General features: G+C 37.0%; 1 protein-coding gene and 1 pseudogene across 1 annotated transcript in view; one reads left to right on the top strand and one right to left on the bottom strand.

Moving 5' to 3' along the window:
• The window catches only part of Galntl6 (polypeptide N-acetylgalactosaminyltransferase like 6), a 1019213-nt gene that overhangs the window by 918129 nt on the left and 80771 nt on the right, over positions 1-20313 (top strand). Inside the window, exon 8 of the mRNA XM_010629830.2 lies at positions 6380-6497. Coding sequence (XP_010628132.1) covers positions 6380-6497 — 118 coding nt within the window. The remainder of the gene's footprint in view (positions 1-6379; positions 6498-20313) is intronic.
• Positions 15263-15967, bottom strand: LOC104866067 (annotated as a pseudogene).

The raw sequence follows: 20313 nt of genomic DNA, 5'->3' as shown, positions 1-20313 counted from the left end.
AAAAAAAAAAAAAAAAGAAAGAAAAATTTGGGCTTTCAAAACCATAAAAAAAATCTTATGTTGTAAAGACCTTGGAAATTAAGAAACTAACCAAAATCTCTCAAGGATGATTATAATTAATCAGAATCAGAATGGAATAGCTGACACATGCTCCTTTAAGACCTTAAAATTCAAAATGAGGCCTACCCACTCTCTATGGGTATAAAACAAACCATTCCAGATCAACGGTTTACAACAACAACCATTTTGTTAGTTCACAATTCTGAGGGTCATAAATTAGATGAGGCTCAACTGAGTGGTTGTTCTGCTGGTCTCTCTTAAACAGAGTAAACAGCTCACCTTGGTTTGCCCGGGACTTCCCAACAAACGAGGAGACTGGAAGTCTAAAGCAAGCAAGGACAGTTGCTCTCCCTAAGCCTTTGATCACTCACGTAGCAGTAGTCACGTAGTTACTGAACTCGAGTTGAGCGATCTAAGAGGGTCTAACACTGACGGTCAACTTGGCCACGTGTTTCCAGCGCTACAGCACAACTTCCAGGAACATTAAGATGGAGTGCAGTCCCGATGCACCATGTGTTGATGTTGACTAAGCCAAGTACCTTGCTAAGCCAGTCAGTGTGAAATTGCACCACGCAAAGGTATGAAGGCAAGAAGCCATGTCTTATCACGACCAGTATTGTTACTAAGATAAAGTCCCGTTCTATTTGATATGCAAATTTAACAAATCTGAGATCCTAATTTTGTCAATAGTGTCATTTTGGTGACCATTCTCTACTTGTAAGAGAAAGAATCCCTCATTCCTAAGATACAGCCTAAATAACTAGCCCCCTGGAAAGAAATATGAAACTGTTTGTTGGTTTTGATGCTGCAGCTGACCACTTGTTTCTATTTTTAAAAATAATAGTAATAATAATGAAAGAGAAAATTAAAAAGCTGGCTATCTAATGCCGCCTAGTGGAAGAAGTAAGAAGTACAATAATGCTTAAACCTAGATCAGTCCTTAGGGTACAGAGAGCAGAACAAGCCTCCGTTACCAGCATTGCTGGCTCCAGGCATGTTAAACCTCTTCACTGATAATGATCCTCTCAGTTTCTGTTCTACCCAAGCCATTTCCTCCATTATGTTTCTGTAGTCCCAAGGTGGATACATTGAAAGAAAACACAGAGTTTATTATTGCAATCGAATTTCCCCTCTACTCCTACATCCTGGTCATGTAGGACCTCTTTCTCCCAGCCCACGACCGACTTTGTTCCTGGCCCTAGAATGATGACCTCCTTGCTTAACAGAAGGGTGGTATTCTTCTCTCACCCCTACCGTGTACTAATACCCTATAAAATTTTAGAAAATTACGTGGAACTGGTGATGTGTGTGTGTGTGTGTGTGTGTGTGTGTGTGTGTGATTTTTAAAAAAAAAACTGGGGATTGAACTCAGGTCCTTGCATTTGCAAGGCAGGCGGCAAAACTACTGAGCCAAATCCCCAGCCGCTGGTGATTTTTTTAAAGATCAATTAGACAAACGACTGCACCAGTTGTTCTTCCAATTCTTCAAAAATCTAAGTCATAAGTTAACACTTAAGAGAACAAAAGTGTTTTGAAACCTTATGTTTTCATCGGAAATATCATTTGTTCAACAACGGAATTTTTGTTCAAAATAATTGTATCTTAGCTGTAAGAGTTCTGAGCCATGGGCTAACGAAAATTTCCTGCGTATGTAATTGAAGATGATACGGCTGATCTCTGCATTGATTGACTTGGCTTGACTGAGTCCTGAGGGAAATTGTGCCATTTCGTTTCTGATCGAGTTCACGCTGCAACTTGCATGTCAAGAATTCTTATTGCAGGCACTGAAATGAAAGAAAAATAAGAGCCAATTTGTTTTCTAAGAAGCCAGATTTAAACAAAGGTTTATATACATTTATAGTTCAGTATTGTTTTTGTTATTATGACACCCAAAGATTACACAAATATCATGAAATCTGAAGTAATACTCTCTGCCTGAAGATGTAGGAAAGTAAAGCAAATGTGTTCTTTTTACTAAAACTTCATTTTTTATATATACGGGTTAATAGAAAATTGTACGAAGTCAGCAAGTCCTTAGAATCCTGCGCGAGTCATAGCATACCACAAGGTCGAGGTAAACATCCTGGCTTAGAGAAGACTGCACACTTCTGCGATTGAGAACCTAGAGAGGTTTTCACTGATCCCAAATACAGAACGGTTTCAATAACTGTTTATAGTACACCCTCAGTAATTTAAAGTCAAGCACATTTAGAATATAAAAATTTCTATAGAAAGGTAAACTAGCTAGCCAACCATTAGTACAAATGAAATCATATTTACTATGTGGTTCAATGGTCTTAGTAGAAATTGACTTCCATTAGGTATTCAGAAAAGTCACACATTTCTATGGCCTGCAGAATAAAACATGCTGTTTCATGATCACATTGATTTTGAAAGACATTCCAAGGATGACAGGTATTTGTTGTTGAAACACTCACAACCTGACCTTGGTATTATAAGCAACACCCATAAAGTATACTAATACATTTTTTAAAATAACATGGCTAGAGAACCACATTGAAATACCTCTACAATGTATTCACATTCGTCAGTGAACAGATACAGCAGGAATATTCTGGAAGGATGTAGTGCCGCACACCTTAATCCCGGCTACTCGGGAAGCTCAAGCAGGAGGACTGCACGTTTGAGGCAGTGTGGGTGACTTAGCAAGACACTGTCTCAAAGTAAAATGTCAAAAGGTCTGGTCTGGGGATGTAGTTTGTTGGTAGAGTACCCCTGGGTTCTCAGTATCACTAAAAGAAACAAGAAAAAATTGAACAAATCAATCAGATAAAGATAGACAAACAAGAGGTGGTGAGAAATAGGACCAAAAGAGTTTTAAGTAATCAGCTTTTATTTAAAATGAAAAACAGAGTAAAAGAACATGCTGAAAATAAACAACTGCTCCACTTCATTTTCTCTGAGGCAAAAGCACTGTGATACACATTAAAACCTTTTTCTTCAGCACAGCAGGAATGTATTCACCTTGCTTCTTTGGGATCCAGTGCGGAACTGTGCAGTAGTTAACTCTTCTGCACATGGGGGTGTGAATTGACTCCACACACTCAGGTGAACACAATTACCACAATATTAAATTTTCTTTAGACCCATTAGACCCAACAGAAATGATGTTCATAATACAATTATGTGTGTGTGTGTGTGTGTGTGTGTATATATATATATACAGAGTTTTTCAAGAAAGTATATTTAAACTTTGTAAGAGAAATTTGCTTTAAAATATTAGCAAATAATGTGAGATTTATAATGCATGGAAAGGTGAAATGTATGACAACAAAGTCCAAAGGTTGGAGGCGGAGAAATAGAAACATACTATGGAAAGCTTCTTCAATGAATCAAAAAGACAGAGATAGAAGGTAAAGGAAACATGTGAAACAAATAAAAAAGAAAGTAGAATGTGACAGTTTTAAATTCAACCATATAAATCATCATATTAAAAGCATAGGATCTAATTAGGCCACTTAAAAAGCCTGGAGATAAAACCACTTTAAGTATAGAGACACAAATAGTTTAGAAGTAATAAAAGAAAAGGTATGAATACCACCATTTAGATAATACAAATCTAAAGAGAACTGGATTAGCTCTGTTGATGTCAACACAAAATAACTGAGCAGATGGGCTCATTTACTGAATGTTGGTGATGGCCACACAGAAGTACACAGGAACCAAAAGGTAGCCAATGCTACCCTGCATATACGAGCAACCCCTGCGTGTCCATTATACATCCAACAAGCTGTTTCTAAAATTCTTGTACAAATAGGAATAACCACATAAATAAAAGCTCTGTTTCTTACCAGTCATTTACATAAAACAAGATAGAGGACACTAATTTATTTGGGGCTTACTAGAAACTCAATAAAGATAATGCTAAGATGATCTATGTGAATGTATCTCATTATGAGTCTAATCTAAAATGCAAAACATGATTTTGTTTTTAATTTAAAAAAACAAAACGATTGTGTTTCTAAAAAATTATCTACAATGAAAAAAACCACTTTTAGACTTTCCTTGCCTGATACCTGTATCACCATACCTGTGATAATTCTGTGACTGTAAATTGTGGTACACTTTGATCTCATGTTTTGCACAATTAACTGAAGATGTATTGATGCATTTATACAACTGATCACCCTTCCATTGAGGGTTCAAACTGATCAGGACTGAGAATTTGTGATGACTTCTAACCCAGTTCTGCAGGAGTGGGAATGTGTTCACTGGGGAATTGCACCCAATAAGTGCCACAGTCTTTGTTTGTTCCCAGTTCTACTCTGAAATGCAATGTGTGGAAAGTGGAAACAAGATCAGTGTGCTGGACAGAGAGACACAGAAATGTGCATCTGATTCTAGAATTTTTATTTCAAACAAAAAACATTACATGTTCTGAATCCTGCTTGCCTGCCTAGGGGAAAAAATGATTCCTTCTCCCAGCCTTTTAATCTTTCCAACTGCATAGAATCTATACCTTCAAAATATTCCCAGACTGAAGGAATTAGATGAAGTATACGAAGTCCCTGAAATATGTATTATATTCAAATTCAAGTTTATATTGCTCAAGTGCCTCATCAAACATTACCGAATGTAAATCTTGTCAGTCTGAATCGGTGTGTCCAGTATTTTATACACATGTATAAATACTATATATCAATACTGAAAGTTTTGTGTTATTTGTAAATATCCTTTGCTTCAAGAAATTTTCAAAACTGACCTACTAACTACTTTGACAATGTGTATTTTTGTGTATTGCTTGGTTTATGTCAAGGCATTTTCTAGTTATTTTATATCCACGTGTCTATGCAGTTTGGTCTCATGTACAAACATTGAAACAGTGAATAAAATATTTAAAATCAAGAATCAGGGTCTAGCTCCAAATCCACTACACTTTGGGACTAACCTGGAACAATATTATTTTTTTTCTCCCAATTTTTTTAAGCCTATTTCTTAACCATAGGGATCATATCCACAGGGTTGTTGCGAGGAATCATTGAGGTGATTAGCTAAATATTTTAGCTATCAACCGAGCATATAATGAGCACCACCCCTCAAAAAACACAAGAAATACCTTTGAACTTCAAAGATATGTTAGGGCAAAGCCCCCCAAATGATTATATTGTATTATATACCAATATGGCCACAATACAGCCTAGCATTGCTGAATACATGACAATTATTTATCCAAAATAAATGTTAATTAATGTTTCCTTTCTAAGCAGAGAAAATGCAGAATAATATAATGTGAAAAAACAGTGTTTTGAACTTTGGCGTGTATATTACATAACCAATTCTGGTTGGCTACTTTATCTAACTGACCATTTCAGAGTCTACAGATTAGACACGGCCTGCACGCTGCATGCGCTCCAGGGATGCACCCGAGAGACTAAAATCAAACACTCTCCACAACATTTTCAACAACACCTTTATCTGTCTGATAGTATAAAGTCTCTTACAAAGCCAAGTAATTTTCTCAGCTTATCCATCACTCTATTCATATGTTTTTCGTTAAATAATGGTAATCATAGTAATTTCTCCATCTTTAAATAGATGGAGAAATTTGTTTTTGCCAAGCATTTGTTGCAAAGCTGAACCTGAACTGCAAAGCTTAATACTCAAAATATATTTCCTGCACTCCCGGTCCAGAAAAATGGCCCAGTAAAGATCTTATATCCACTTATTGAAAACTATGGTGGAGCATTTGATGCAGCTACCCATTAGAGCATATCTTGATCTTTTCTTTTTAATTTTTATTTTCATTTGTACTTATCTCAATTCCACCACGATTACATTCATCATGGGGAGTTGGTGCCTGTACTTACATCTTCTTTTGTAGCCCTTCCCCATTTCTCCCCTGCTATCCATCACTTGGTCCCTTCCCTTTGGAAAAACTCTATCCCCCTGTTTCCTAACATCTACCTTTCATTTTGCTCTTTATTTATGCTTTGTATTTCTCATATAAAAGAAACCATGTGATATTGAAGCTTGTGTGTCTGATTTATTTCACTTAACATCATGGTCTCAGAGTGAAACCACTTCCCTCCAAAAGACTCCAGTTTTTCCTTCTGTATGGCAGAACAGTACTCCATTGTATATAAATACATTTTCTTTATCCATTTATCTGTTGAGGGGGATAGAGGCCACTATCAAGATTGATTTATTTAAAAAATGTGCTGCTACAAACATGGCTATACATGTATCACTGAAATATGGCATCTTTAACTCTTTCTTTCTTTCTTTTTTTTTTTACAAGCACACCACCATTATTCTTTATCTTCATAGTCCTTTAAAGGTTGTTATGCTCACTTCACAGGTCCCCTGTTATGGCTGGTGGCCTCTTTGCTGTGGATCGAAGGTGGTTTTGGGAATTAGGTGGATACGATCCAGGTTTAGAAATCTGGGGAGGAGAACAGTATGAAATCTCTTTTAAGGTAAGAGCCTCTTCACACTATGCCTACACAATTTTGATAATTCTGATTGAATATCATTACTCTGTTTTGTGACCTATATTTTGAGATGAAGTAACAACACTAGACACGCCACCTTCTCAGGTGAACTCCTGCATGAGATGCTACTTCTTTCTGCTGTTTAGTAAGATGTAGCTGTGCCATGAGCAAAACAAGTAATTCATGCACCAATTTTCAGGTGGAAATGTCAGTGCGCTGGCAGACTGCTGCTCCACTGACATTCTTTCTAAAGCTTTTAAGGACACAAAGATAGAAGAATGCAAATGCATTAAGGAGAAACAATAAAGTTATTGGAACTTTTGCTCTTTGTATTTGATCAAGAAATAACAGTTAAGATTTGATCATAACTAGTTTTTCCAAAATTCTAATAACTGAAAAGTGAACTTGAAATTATAAATCACAAATTGATCTCCTTCATATAAATTGAAAATAAGCTTCAGATTTATTTTTATTTAGACCTGTTCAGGTCTCTTCTTGCTCTAACAATCAATGGTCAATAAAACTCACTTTCCTCTTTTTTCCTTTATCATAGTCATTCTATAAAAGCACAGGTTGATTTTTGTTATATTTATACAGAAATTTCCTACCGAAGTAAATCAACTTTTGCCACTTATTTTCATTACAAAATTAAACCAGTTCTTGCTGAATAAAGAAAATGAAATCTGAATATGTGAAGTCAAAGAATCCAGATAGAATTTTAGAATTTATACATAAAGGGCAAATGACAAAATTGATTTTTATTGAACTGTAGCAGCTATATTTAATATGTTAACAGACGTGATGTTGTCTTTAAAGGATCATACAATAAATATCTACAAGGAAAAATTTAGGAATATGACAATAGGCTCAGGACATCTACAGTTTTCCTCTCACAATACTGGCAGTAATCCTTGAAATACCATTTATTAAATTGCTGCATTTTTACTCATTTAAGCACATCTAATTTTACAGCTAAGTACTTGTTTTTATGTTTTTAATGGATGCATTGTTTTAAATCTTTGAATTTTCCCATGTCCTTTGGGCTCCTCTGTCGGAATAGCTGGACACCTTGTTGCAGTGAGTATGCCAGAAGGTCATGTAACAGGACTATCTGAACGAACAGCATCCACCCCATTTACTTTGTGGTATAAGCCAGCTGCTGAGCCAATTGCTTGAAACACGTTGTCTAATTTTTAAATCACAACCGTGAAAGCTGAATGAAGAAACTGAGGCTTACAGCTTTAAAGATTCTTGATTACTTTTTTTCAGTTTTAAAGATTACATAAATTACTCAGTATCACTTTGGGACTAAAATGTTGTATTTGTAATATCATTGGAATTCAAGGGAAATTTATTGCTCTTCGCAGCTTAAGAAATTTTTTTACCTTAAGTTCTCTTAATTTATAAAATCCTTAAGCTTAAAACGTTTGTTTGCTTTGTTTTTTTTGGTACCGGGGATTGAAGTCTGGTCCTTGCGCTCGTAAGGCAGGCCACCGAACCGCTGAGCTAAATCCCCGACCCCTTAAGCTTAAAATGTTCAGAAAGTTTCCATTAAACAAGAGACACCTGGCTTTGAATGAGGAGCCGGATAATGGATAAAACTGCTGTGGAATGTCTGCGGAACTGGCAGAACACACATGCGCATTCTAAGTCCAAAAGTGATTTTTAGGCAAACATGGTTTTACATTCGAATTTCTCCTTCACTTGTATCTATCACATCTCTTCCAAGTGACCTGAGATTTTATTGCCTTATTTCCTATTTTTCACTTATCTGTCATTCTGAAGTAAATAACTGGAATGCATCCCTGTCATCTTTGTCTAAAAACCATGGCAACAGCTCCAGAAGACCAGGATTCAATTGCCTCAGGTTGTCTGGTTAGAATGACAGTCTCTTTGGCAACAGTTACATCTTCACAGAGTCCCCTTTCATTCTTCCCGCTACTGTTCGCAGACTTTGGGCTTCTGAATCCTCCCAGTCCATATTTGTAATATGAGAAAAGAGACATACTTGAAAAGGCTTTGGGAGAATTTGCATTGAAGCAAGAAGAATCTTCTGTGTGAAAAGAAGCAAATGTCTTGTACACAAATAGCTCCATTAAATGGTAATAAAAATCACACATCATCTGCACTTGTGCACATGTCCCATAGAGCATTATACGTGCCCATGAGGCAGCGCTGAAGTTTTGAGCATGGTGTATGTCACACCATAACGTAGAAACCGTTTTAAGTCTAGAGCTTAAATATTCTAATTCGAAAAACTTTCACAAGTGGTCATTATCAGGCACCTTTTTTTCTCATTTACCCTTTAAGAAATGAACCATTTTGCTGAAGTTTTTGATAAGATTCCATCACTGAATGAAAATATTTCAGAAATTGTTTCACATGAAGGACTGAGTTTTGGGTCAAACAATACTGTATTTTATGGACAGAGTTCTTCAGTTTTCTTCCTCTGTAAATATCTTTCCTTCCCTTTTCTAAAAATCTGGCATTAGGTGAGTAGATTTCCAGCACGGTATGATTTTTAGGAGTCAGTTTAGGAAAACAGCTCTCTAGAGAAATGATCTGTCCACACGATCTCCAATGTTCAGCATCTTTTAACAGGAACATGGACTCCCACATGGCCTGGAATTATCCAGCCAATTCTCAAATATTGCTAGCTTCACCAGCTGCTAGGGAGGGGAAAGCAGTATTGAGTCAATCATTCAACCAGCTTTTACTGAGCATCTAATTTATGTCAATTAAGGAACAATTAAGGTGTTAGTTCCAGGTGCTCAATTTGTAGTTGCACCTGGAAACAGACTGAGCAGAGTGATGCTCCAGAGAGAGTCTAGATCTTTAAATGTTATTTATTATTTAAGTTACTGAATCTCTGATTCTTCTGAGTATACTTTTACATCATTTTCCCAAAGATAAAAGTCCAAATACTAGAATTTCACAAGATGGGTCCTTTGATTGCAGAAAACTCCTCTCAGAAAAAAAAAAAATGAACATTAAGTACCCTAAGAGATTTATAAAGCAGCCCAAGGACTCTATTCTATAGAATTCTCTGGTGCAAGACAAAGTTTTGATGCAGGATAAAGAGAATTAAGTTTGAGCTTCCCTTCACCATCCCCAGGAGCACATCAACAGGTCCTACATTGATCTAAAATCTGTAGTGAAGAGCTCCTGATCGACTGCCTGTGCAGAAATATTTAGAGCTCCAGGTGGGATAAGTATAAATTCACCTCTGATGAACCTAATGCACCTGGGAGCTCACAGCCTATCAAAGTCACCCTTACTGGATTATAACATCCTAGTAATTATCTTGGGTATGTGCTGTCTTACCTGTGTGGTGACCATAAGGTAGAGATATTTAAGGAAACTCATTAATTCATTCAACAGACATGCACTTTTTAATACAATGTGCAACTTTCAGGTAAGCCCTTGAGATTCACAGACAAATGTAAAAAATTTCTCACTAGAGAAGCTTACTCTCCAGTAGAAGCCTGAAGAATTAACTTGCCATAATTCCTCATCCTCAGTGTTCTTGGGGATATATTTTATTTCCATATTCATAGTAATAATTCAGCACACATACAATAGCCTCTTTGCTAGTCTCTCTTCCTCTAATCTTTCTCCTCTCTCCAATATTTCATTTTTTTCCTGACTTGCTTTATTTCCCCCCTTAAAGTTTATAGTTGCTCCTAATATAACACAAATCAAATGAACCTATTGAATCCTAAACCATAAAACTTTTCATCAATCATCTTCCACTCCTAACTATTTCAATCTGTACCACACACCAGATTAGCTACTATTTTCCTTTTCTTCCCTCAAAAGATGAACCTCATACTTCTACAGTGGACCCTAAATTACAATCCACCTGGCACACAAACACCTTGGGTTAATTAGGTTAATGGAAGATTCATTTGCCTCCTGTTATCTATAGTGCGCACTGGGGTAAACACCCAGAGCTCAGCTATATTGACTCACAACCAACTTGAGTTACAGCCAGCCCTCAGGAATTTGTAAACCATTTGTAAGCCAGCCCAATCGAGCTCACAAGACAAGGGTCCACCACATTTCAATCCCTATTTATTATAGAGATGTTAACTGACCAGTCAGACTGAGTTCCATTCCTGAGAAACTTTTCTATTCTCTCCGCTGACATTAATCACAGTTTCTCTGTCCACATATCATGAAAGAGATGCTTTGCAGAAAATGACAAAGGAAGCCTGATAGAAGGCCTTGAAGAAAGTCCAATTAAGATGAGCTGAGACAGGAGGATCTCTGAAAGTTTGAAGCCAACCTAGGCTACATAGTAAATTCAAGGCCAGCCTGAACTACATAGTGAGAAACTGCCTCAAAACAAACAGATAAACAGAAAAGAATGATAAATGATACTAACTTTACTTCATGGAATATAGTATGAGACAAACAGATTTATAAGTAAATGAATAAATAATTTCTGATATTGGTTAAGTACTACAAGGAAATCAGACAATACTGCAAAGCGGTAGTCCCAAAATAGAGAACAGCTATGTTTGACTGACATGACAGTTTTCAAACATCTGCATCCATACCAAGTGAGAAGAGGGTGAACTAGGCTGCCCTGTATACTTCCCAACCCCTCCATTTCCCCAACCCCATACCATACCGGACGCCTGACTTGACAGACATATTCAGGCTCTGGTAGCCCCTCTTCAACACCTGGCTTTAAGATCTTCTTAACGGAGAGACTTTGGATCAATGACCAGAAAAGGCCACTGCAAATACATCCGAAACTGCACTGATGAGTTGATATGTGTTTACATGGATCTAAGGAGTGCTTAGATGAAAATCCAGAGACAAATCCAAGGTATAGATCAGGCTAAAGGAGATGATGTTGGTCCACTGGGACACCCCAGAGTAAAGAGAATCGGCAGCTTGTTCAATGGTGCTCATACTGGCCCTCCCTCCACCTTCCCCGGGACTAGACTCGAGAGCAGCTTGTTTTCCTCATACTCCTCCAATTTCAAATTCCTCTACGTTAGCTGTCACATTACAGCACATGTGGGACAGATTTCCACGAGAAACTGCAAAGGGAAGACGCCACAAAGAAAAGTGTTGTTTATTAGATCCTATCCGTAAGCTCTTCCCATTTCCGCTTTCCAACACCTTTGCTAACTTCTCTTACCCTTCACTCCTTATTAATAAGCACTTTCCACTTCCTCCGTAGTTGTCTGAAAATACAAAAACCTCCTAGGGTGTTTAATTTATCCTAAAATACTTTATTTTCTTCCCTAGAAGGATACAACTCAATCTTATTGTGGAAGTGAGCTTTTTCCCTTGAGCCATCTCATATAAATTATCATGAAGACGCTTTGTACAATGATTATCAGAAATAAATTTAGCCCTATAAAATGTGTTCATGAGAAATCCTTTTCATGCCATGGAAGATTCTAAAATAGTTTATATACCTTCTCATTGCTTTTATGGACAGCTATATTAGAGACTGCTCCTTACTTCTGAGCCTGCAAAGTATGTCAAAGTCTAGTTGTGTTTTGTATCTAAAATGTGACAGAAGCCATTTATGGCACACTGTATACCTCCAGATACACAAGAAAATATCTAAAACTGATCTGATGGGGTCTGTTCCCTACACTATTTAGACTAGGTGACATAAAAATATCCATTTTAATTCAACATGCCCAGAATTGGTCTTCTAAAGAAAATATTAAAATGACTCTAAACTCATTCAGAAATTCAAAGATAAACAGAAACAGCTGCTAAATGTCTCACAAGCCAGTTTGAAATTCATTCAATTACTCAACAAAAGGTACCTCAGGTGTAGCAGAGCGTTTTGGAGTTACATTTTATGGCTATTAGATGAAAGCCTAATGGCAAGTATGAATCTCTTCCAGTTGCTACTTCCATTATGTCTGATGGCATTTTCCTAATTCCCAGTTTAATTTTATTCTAACTTTTATAGATAGTTGCAAAATGAGTAAGATATAACAATTTAAACAGCATCCAGTTCGGCTGTTAAGGTCAAGTTGATTTCCTATTGAAATCTTCATTTAATATGGAGGGCTTTTTCCAAATTTTTTGCATTTTTCTGTGGCTCTTTTTCCCTAATAAGAGACATAACCTAATCACTCTAGTACTTCAGTGTGTAAATCTATATAAAGTAAGTCATCTTGCCGCCAAGTTGAAGAACTGCACTCTCTCACACACGCACGTGTACACCCCCACACACACAATCTCTTCATACAAATGCACTCATGAAAGAGAACTTCCAGAAGTGCTTCCAAAAGTTTCAAGAACAATGGAGATAATTGTGTTTTTAGCAAGGAGGAGAATTTTGATGGAAATTTTAAAGGCAATGTGTCTTTTACTATAATAACAAATATTTAATTTAGTACTCACCACACTTTATTACATTTCTTCTAAAAATATTTAAAATGTTTTATTTACTATGACCAGATGGTGAATCTGGTAAGCAACAGATCTATAATCCCGAGGCACATGCAAACATGGTAAAAAGCAGACACTATGCCTATACTGTACCTCCCAAGCTGTAGAAGAAATGATGGATTGTGTCCTTTCCATATTTCACCCAAAGAACTGCTATGCTCTTACAATATTCAAATCCATATCTTCCTCCCATGACTTACTCTTTTTAATAAACCAGCAGGTTATATTTCTGTTTGTAAGTTTCATTGCCCACCTCAATCACTGATTTAAGACTGCTTTAATGTTACTGTAAATTTGAACACTGCATCTTAAAAGCACTGATCCTGTGAACAACATATTCTCTGCAGCCTTCCTGTTATCACCCAGGTGCCTAGAAACTTATTAAATGCAAGATGGTTTGTACAAGTTTTTTTATGTGCTGACATAACATAGCTTTTCTTACTTTGAAAAAATATCCTAAATAGATACTTCAAGAAACTAGAAATTTTTTCCCTAAAAATAAAAATCAGCATATTCTCATTAAATATTGTTAGATACATTTTCCAGTTTCTGCTTTTGTTGTATGCTGGTCAACAAATAGGATCAGAAAAGATCAACTGAGCTCTTTTTTCTTTCTCTCCACCTCCACAAATAACTTCAAAGTCAGGTTTCAGAGAATAAAGGAAAGTGAGGGCAGCTACACCTTCCCACACCTTTTTTAGACCAAGCCTGGCTAAAAGGTGTGGTTTCTGTTACATCTGCCCTAGAGAAGTAGTTTCATGATGGGCATGACACTTTTCAATATCTATCAACCAAAGTTTTTCATGTTAACTTTTTTTGTGTGTTTATTTCTGAGACTGTGCCTCATTACATTGGCCAGACCATCCTCAAACTCAAAACCTCTTGCCTCTTCAGTATCTGGATTTACAAATATGTACACCACCTCACTCAGCTAAACCATTAGCATTTTAATTTCTATATAGCTTGTAAAGTGGTTCACCATCTACTTTTAAGGAGTTTGTCAGTAATAGTCTCACAAGTTAGACCATGTAATCAGAAAGTTATTTATTTTCTAATCTCCAAATTTTATTTACTTCTCCATATGGTGCTAATGTCAGCTGTTTCTTTGTTGTCTTAGTACTTTCTCATCACTGTAACACAATACTCAACACCCACAACTTAAAGATGGAAAGATTTATTTTGGCTCACAGCTTGTAGAGGTTTCAGTCCATAGACAGCTGGCTCCAAGGCAGAGCAGCATGGCAGAGGGACATCGCAGAACAGAAATAGTTAGGTCATGAAGGAAAGGATGCAGAGAGCAATCAAAGGAAGAAGAGAGAGATAACCCCTCCCAGGCCACACCCCCAGGGGCCCGACTCCCCTGGCTAGGCTTCACCTGCCAACATTTAGCTATAAACTCAGCAGCTGACTAATCCAGTGAAAGAGTATCCCACCCTCAGGATCCATTCCCCTCAAGAACTCCTACCTATGAGCACAGGAGGCTTTAGGAAGACATCTGGATAGACACCATAACATTTATTTTATAACAATCAATTTGTGAATGAAAATAAGCTCAAGCTAGTTTATTTCTTGAAATTTGTGTTCAGCTATGCTAGAGACCACAGCTGTTGTTTGTTGTTTTTTTCTTAACTAACATCTACTTAGTTTTTATTTAGGTAAGGATAAAGGCCCAGTTAATTCAACTCATTAGTTTTGTCAAGGCAAGACACTTGACCACACAATAGGATTTAAAAAGCAGTTTGTTTTGTAGTAGTACTCTGGTATCACACACGCATATGCACATACACACAAATTGGTAGAGTACTCTGGAAATTGGGCCCCTCCCCTTAATCTTATATAATGCATTGCTCATAGCAAGCAGTATTTGCAAAACTGTAATTGAACATGGCCAAATTAGAGATGTCTGATAAACTTTATAAAGTATCTGGGAACTTCGGCTGTACTCCCCAAAATATTGGCTTTAAACCATAAAAAAACAAGAATTAATTTTAAAAACCACAACAGACTTAACTAATACCTTGAGGGAAAAAAAACACTCAAACTACAACTCAATTTCTAATTTTTCAAATATGACTGAGAAAGAGATAAGTAGTAATAATGCCTACATTAAAAACAACATTAGGTGAATGGGGTAGGGGAGTACACAGTATTACTGCACTCCCTGAATGTGCAGAATTCCAAACTGTGCCAGCACTGAAAAACTATCTTGCATTGAGGTTTTCCAAGAGGTCCAATGAGTCAGCCAAATAGAACCTGCTTTATACTAACAGCTTGCTGTCTTCAGTACAGTACAGTACAGGCCTTCATAATGTCAGTCACACTGCTCTTGCAAAAATTCCTTGATATAAAAGAGTTTTCAGTGCTGATATGTGGGGCTGTGATTGATGATGTGGGATTGAATCCATATGCACGCTGAGCTTCATTTCAATGTTAAGAATTTGAACAAGTGGTTGCATGGATGGAGGATGACCAGATTCCAGCTTAGACCACACAGTTACATCATTTAAACTTATCTTAAATGCACCTGTTGATATCCACTGGTTCTCAATCATGTTGCTCACAAAAAAAAAAAAAAAAAAAATCATATGTGCATAGGCCTTATTTGCTTGGCCGCACTGCCAGATGTTCAGAGTCTGCATGCCAAAGAAAGCAAAAGGATCTTTGCCAACAATTATTAAGCCAATTAATACTAGTTTGAAGATTGACCGGAAAGATGCTATGTGTCTATAAATTGGTTGCAGGAGGTAATTCTCTCCTTCAATTCAGATGTCTGGGTACCACTGGCTAATAACCCTCATGTACTCCTCAAATACCCACCTATAACCTCAGGAAACACAAATATGGAACTTTAGCAGTGGCCCTGTGGCCTACTGCAACTTGCGTCTCTTGGTGGACAAGACACCCAGATTGGCAGACGCCATCCAAAGCAGCAGCAGAAACCTCATCTTAACTGAGACAGCCGCCTCAGCTGCTTTCTCACAGAGACTGCCACAGGCTGTTGTTTTTAATGCCAGCCACATCATGAGTTACCGTTAAGCAACTTAGTTATTGGGAATTAACTTTATTATGTAAATAAGCCAAAAATCTACTCCATTATTCATACATTCAACTTTCTATGAGCACTGTTCTAGGTGCTTAAGACATGCCAATCATTGAAAGATACAAAGATCCTTGCCTTTGTTATAGAGAGAGGTGGGCCAAGAGTGTCAGAATAAATAAGTGAGATGTCCGCTAAGGTAGGTAATTCTGTGAGAACAAAGAAGGCAGATACAAGGTAAGAAAGTGTTTGAATAAGAAGATTTGGAGCTGAGTTTTGAGGGAGATTAGGAAAAGAATTCCAGGCAGAAGAATAGGTAGGGGAGGGAATAGCCTTATGGTGGGAGAGTGTCTGGATTGTGAGAAAGATAGAAAAGAAGCCAGAATAGCTTAAGGGATGGAGGGAATAGTAAGAGTCAAGCAGAGGAGAAATAGTTTGGGAAATGAATGCTTAAGTAAATACTTCTTGGTAATTTAGATCATCGTTTCCATGTACCATATTATGTTTCATCTTATACTTGATAATAGTGTTCCCTTATTATCCTCCTGACAATCAATTTCTTACTGAAACTGATTTCATATTCTGTATGACCAGCATAATTGCATGATTCTATTCAGTTTGACATTTTCTATGTCTCAATTCCAGTTTGTGGTTGATATTGAAAAGTGATTTAAAAATAAGGCAAACATTCAATTATTCAGTCAATTTAAACCACATTATGAAAAATGCTTTGTGTTCATTCATGGGTAAAATAACATTTCTTTAAAATACATCTGTTGTCAAAAGAAGACACATTGCCTCTAAATGTAAAATGAGTCTCCAAGAATTAGATACTTAAATGTGGCATGACATAATTTTTTTTAGATTATCATCACATCATACTACAGTGAAATGTCTTTTAAATATGTAAACCGTATCTTTCAGAACAAATATAGAATTTGATAAATGATGCAGCAGTTATGCTTTTCTATTGAACTACATTCCCACACTGTTACCTAGACATTTCTCTCTACTGTGCCAGGATGTGGAAGCTTCTATTGTAATAAAACAGAATTATGAGAAGCCTGAAAAACAATATAAATACATGGTGGTAACCATGGCAGAGAAACAAAAACAAATCTAATGTTAGGAACAATGAACGTGGTATGCTTGTGATAGAGAGCAAGGTGGTCCTGTGTTTGTATGATACAAAAGTGGGAAAACCCTGGAGCCTCTGCATATGTGGCAGCATAAGAACAATGAAAACAAGTGGTGATTACACTTGACCACTTAATAAATATTTACTGAGTGTCTAACATGTGCCAAGGCCTTCACTGGTACCTAGAAATACAGCAATGACTCAAGGCGTCATGGGACTTACCTTCCGTTCGTGGGTAGCAGATACTAAGCAAATCCCATATGAATTATTTCATCACTGTAATCATGACTATGGGCTCTATGTGAAGAAAAGCTCCATGTGTTCAGTCACACATGATAGCTCCAGCCTAGGGTTGCCTGTCATATAATTAATGCTCACTGCACTTTTTGGACTAACAGTAGTTCCCTCTTCTCGGAGGGTGATCTGTTCCCAGACCCTAGTGGCTGCCTGAAACCACAGATAGTACCAATCCCTATATTTGCTTTGTTTTTCCTATACAAGTGTATCTATGATAAAATTTAATAATGAGGCACAGTAAGAGCTTAGTGGTAATAGTAACAAATAAAATAGAATAACCATAAAAATATACTGTAGTAAAAGTTATGTGAATTAGTCTGTGTATGTCTCTCTCTCTCTCTCTCTCTCAAAATCTAGAATTTTCCATTTAATAATTTCATTTGTGGTTGATCTGTAGATAAGTAGAACCATGGGGGGAGAACCCATTAATAAAGGGAAATACTAGGGTGAATTATGTGAAAGGCACAGAATGAAATAAGAGCATAAAACAGGGGTCCTATCTACATTAAGGAGTTCAGGTATGTCAGGGAAGCTGCCACCTAGAAAAATAAGTTGGAAATAAATGAGCAATGGGAAAGCAGAAAAGAGGGAAAACAAGGGTAGAACTTCCTTTAGAGAGAACAGTTTAGAATAGCAACCCCTGAAGAGAGAAACTCGGTCCTTTCTAAGGAGTTAAAAATAGCTCTGACCAGGGGGAGTAAGAAACTAGTGACCCAGAGACAACTAAAGGTCAGACACTGCAGGGCTTGGAAGCCTCGTGGAGATGTTGTGAGTTTATTTAAGAGCCATAGAAAACCACTGATGGAATTTCATGGAGGCATGATATGCTTAGATTTATGTTTTCTAGTGATCATAGTGACAGTATGGAGAAAAAATAAATCCTAGGATCCTACAGTTTTGTCAACATTGCATTTAACATTTTAAACATCTAGGCAGAAGTTTCCTGAATTTGATTTAGCTGCAAAGAAAATTTTCTGTGGGGAAGAATTGCAAGCATCAAGAATAGGTTATTGATAGACAACATGAAATTTGATGCATTGGAAATGGTAATAGGCAAAATTCTTAGATGATACTCTTGCTTGGTTTGCTTCCTTGGTTTACATTACATGTCAAAAGGGGCTGGGTGAATCTGAGTACATTTACCGACCAGCTTGCTTTAAGAAGAGGGAATGACCATAGAGACTTTGACGTAACCACAGGAGGTTAGCCTTCTCTGAGACGACGGGGCCAGGGGCAAATAACTGAAACGGTTTCTAATATCTAAGCATGATTCATGGTCAATAGCCAGCAAGAAAATGAGGATCTCAATCCTACAACCGCACACAACTAAATTCTGCCGGTATTCTAAGCTAGCTCAGAAGCCAAGGATTCCACAGAGGTTCCAAATAAGAGCTCAGCTCAGCAGACATGCAGACTTTTACATTGTAGTCATGGTACCCAACTGAGCCCACCGGCGACCTGCAGAGCCATGAGACAGTAAATGTGAACTCTATTAATCTACTCTATTTGTGGTTATCTATTACACATCAATGGGAAACTAACACCGAAATCATTTTTTTTAAATCTATGTTATAGTGACCCTTTCCATGAGTGTCCTTATTGGTGCTGTTGTGACTGCCTTACAGTCTTCAGTTGATTCAAAATGATAACCCTGTGTGGTCATGTTGCCTCTGCGGAAGAGCCAGAAGTGGCGTAGTGCCAGAGTCAGCTAATGAGATGGATGAGGGCACACTGTAATAGTTTGCCAAGTTGGCCTTGCCCCTGGATGGCTCCGGGCAGCAACATTCACCAGAATTTGTTTGTCATGTCTCATAGACACAAAAGAGAACATCCAGAGCTGCTCCGGAAAGTAGCAAGAGGGATGGGATAAGTGTGATCGAAGTGAGGGGAAGTATTCTGAGGGGGTTATTAGCAATATATCTTCTGCTGTGATAAATTTTTTAGTTTACGTTTTCACTGTATTTTTCAATCACCCGTGCACTCTGGTATCCAATTTCTAAAAATATAGTCCCTTACATAGCAGATTTTCAAAATCTTATATCTTCCCATATATAGATGCTGTGGTGTAGAACGTTCACTACCCCTACCCGTTCTTACTTCAGAAATCCTAAATATCATGTTTGAAAGTATTTTGCGCCTTACAGAAATACAGTCGGCAAACTCCAGCCCACTGCATGTCTTTGCAAACAGGCCCGTTTGTTAGCAGAGTTGTTTAGCAGCAAAAGAGACCATATGGCCTACAAAAACAAAAGTATTCACTATCTTGTCCTTTACATAGCAAGTTTACTAACTCTGCAGATAGAATATTGATTAAGCACTATATTTAGCCTACAAGATTTCAAATCTCTGTTCTGGAGGTAACCAGTTATATGGTTTCAAACAAATTACTTAGCCATTTTCCTATCTATGTGATTAAGGAAATAATGAAATCTATCATTAGACGAAGTAGTCCATGAAAATGTCACAATAAACATTCATAATTCTACTCCTTATTATAGAATTTCTTTAAAATATCAGCTAGATCAACTATTCATCATTACGTGCTTAATTCCAGAATCATCTACTGCAGATTTCAAAAATCTAGCAGTACATAAAGACCACTTCATATTTAACTGTTCTGGTAGAAATTTCTTTCTTTTACTAGGTTGAAATTTATCTCCTCATAGCACTATGCTATAAATCCTAACACAATCTTCTTGGATTCCAGAAGAAATGTTAGCTTCTTCAAATATTTGAAAAGGGTTTCTTGAAATTTGATCTTATTAAGATTACATATCTTTAGTTTGTTTTTAATTATTCCTCCTTTCTCACTTTGGTAATTCCCTTAATAGTAGTATATAAAACATTTACCCAGAAATTAGCAAAAGACTCCAAGCCTACAGATGGATAGAGGC

Source organism: Fukomys damarensis, unplaced genomic scaffold (assembly GCF_012274545.1).
Source record: "Fukomys damarensis isolate Sample0158 unplaced genomic scaffold, DMR_v1.0_HiC HiC_scaffold_18, whole genome shotgun sequence".
Taxonomy (NCBI): Eukaryota; Metazoa; Chordata; class Mammalia; order Rodentia; family Bathyergidae; genus Fukomys; species Fukomys damarensis.
The sequence above is the reverse complement of the archived record's forward strand: the minus strand, read 5'-3'. Positions and strand labels throughout refer to the sequence as shown.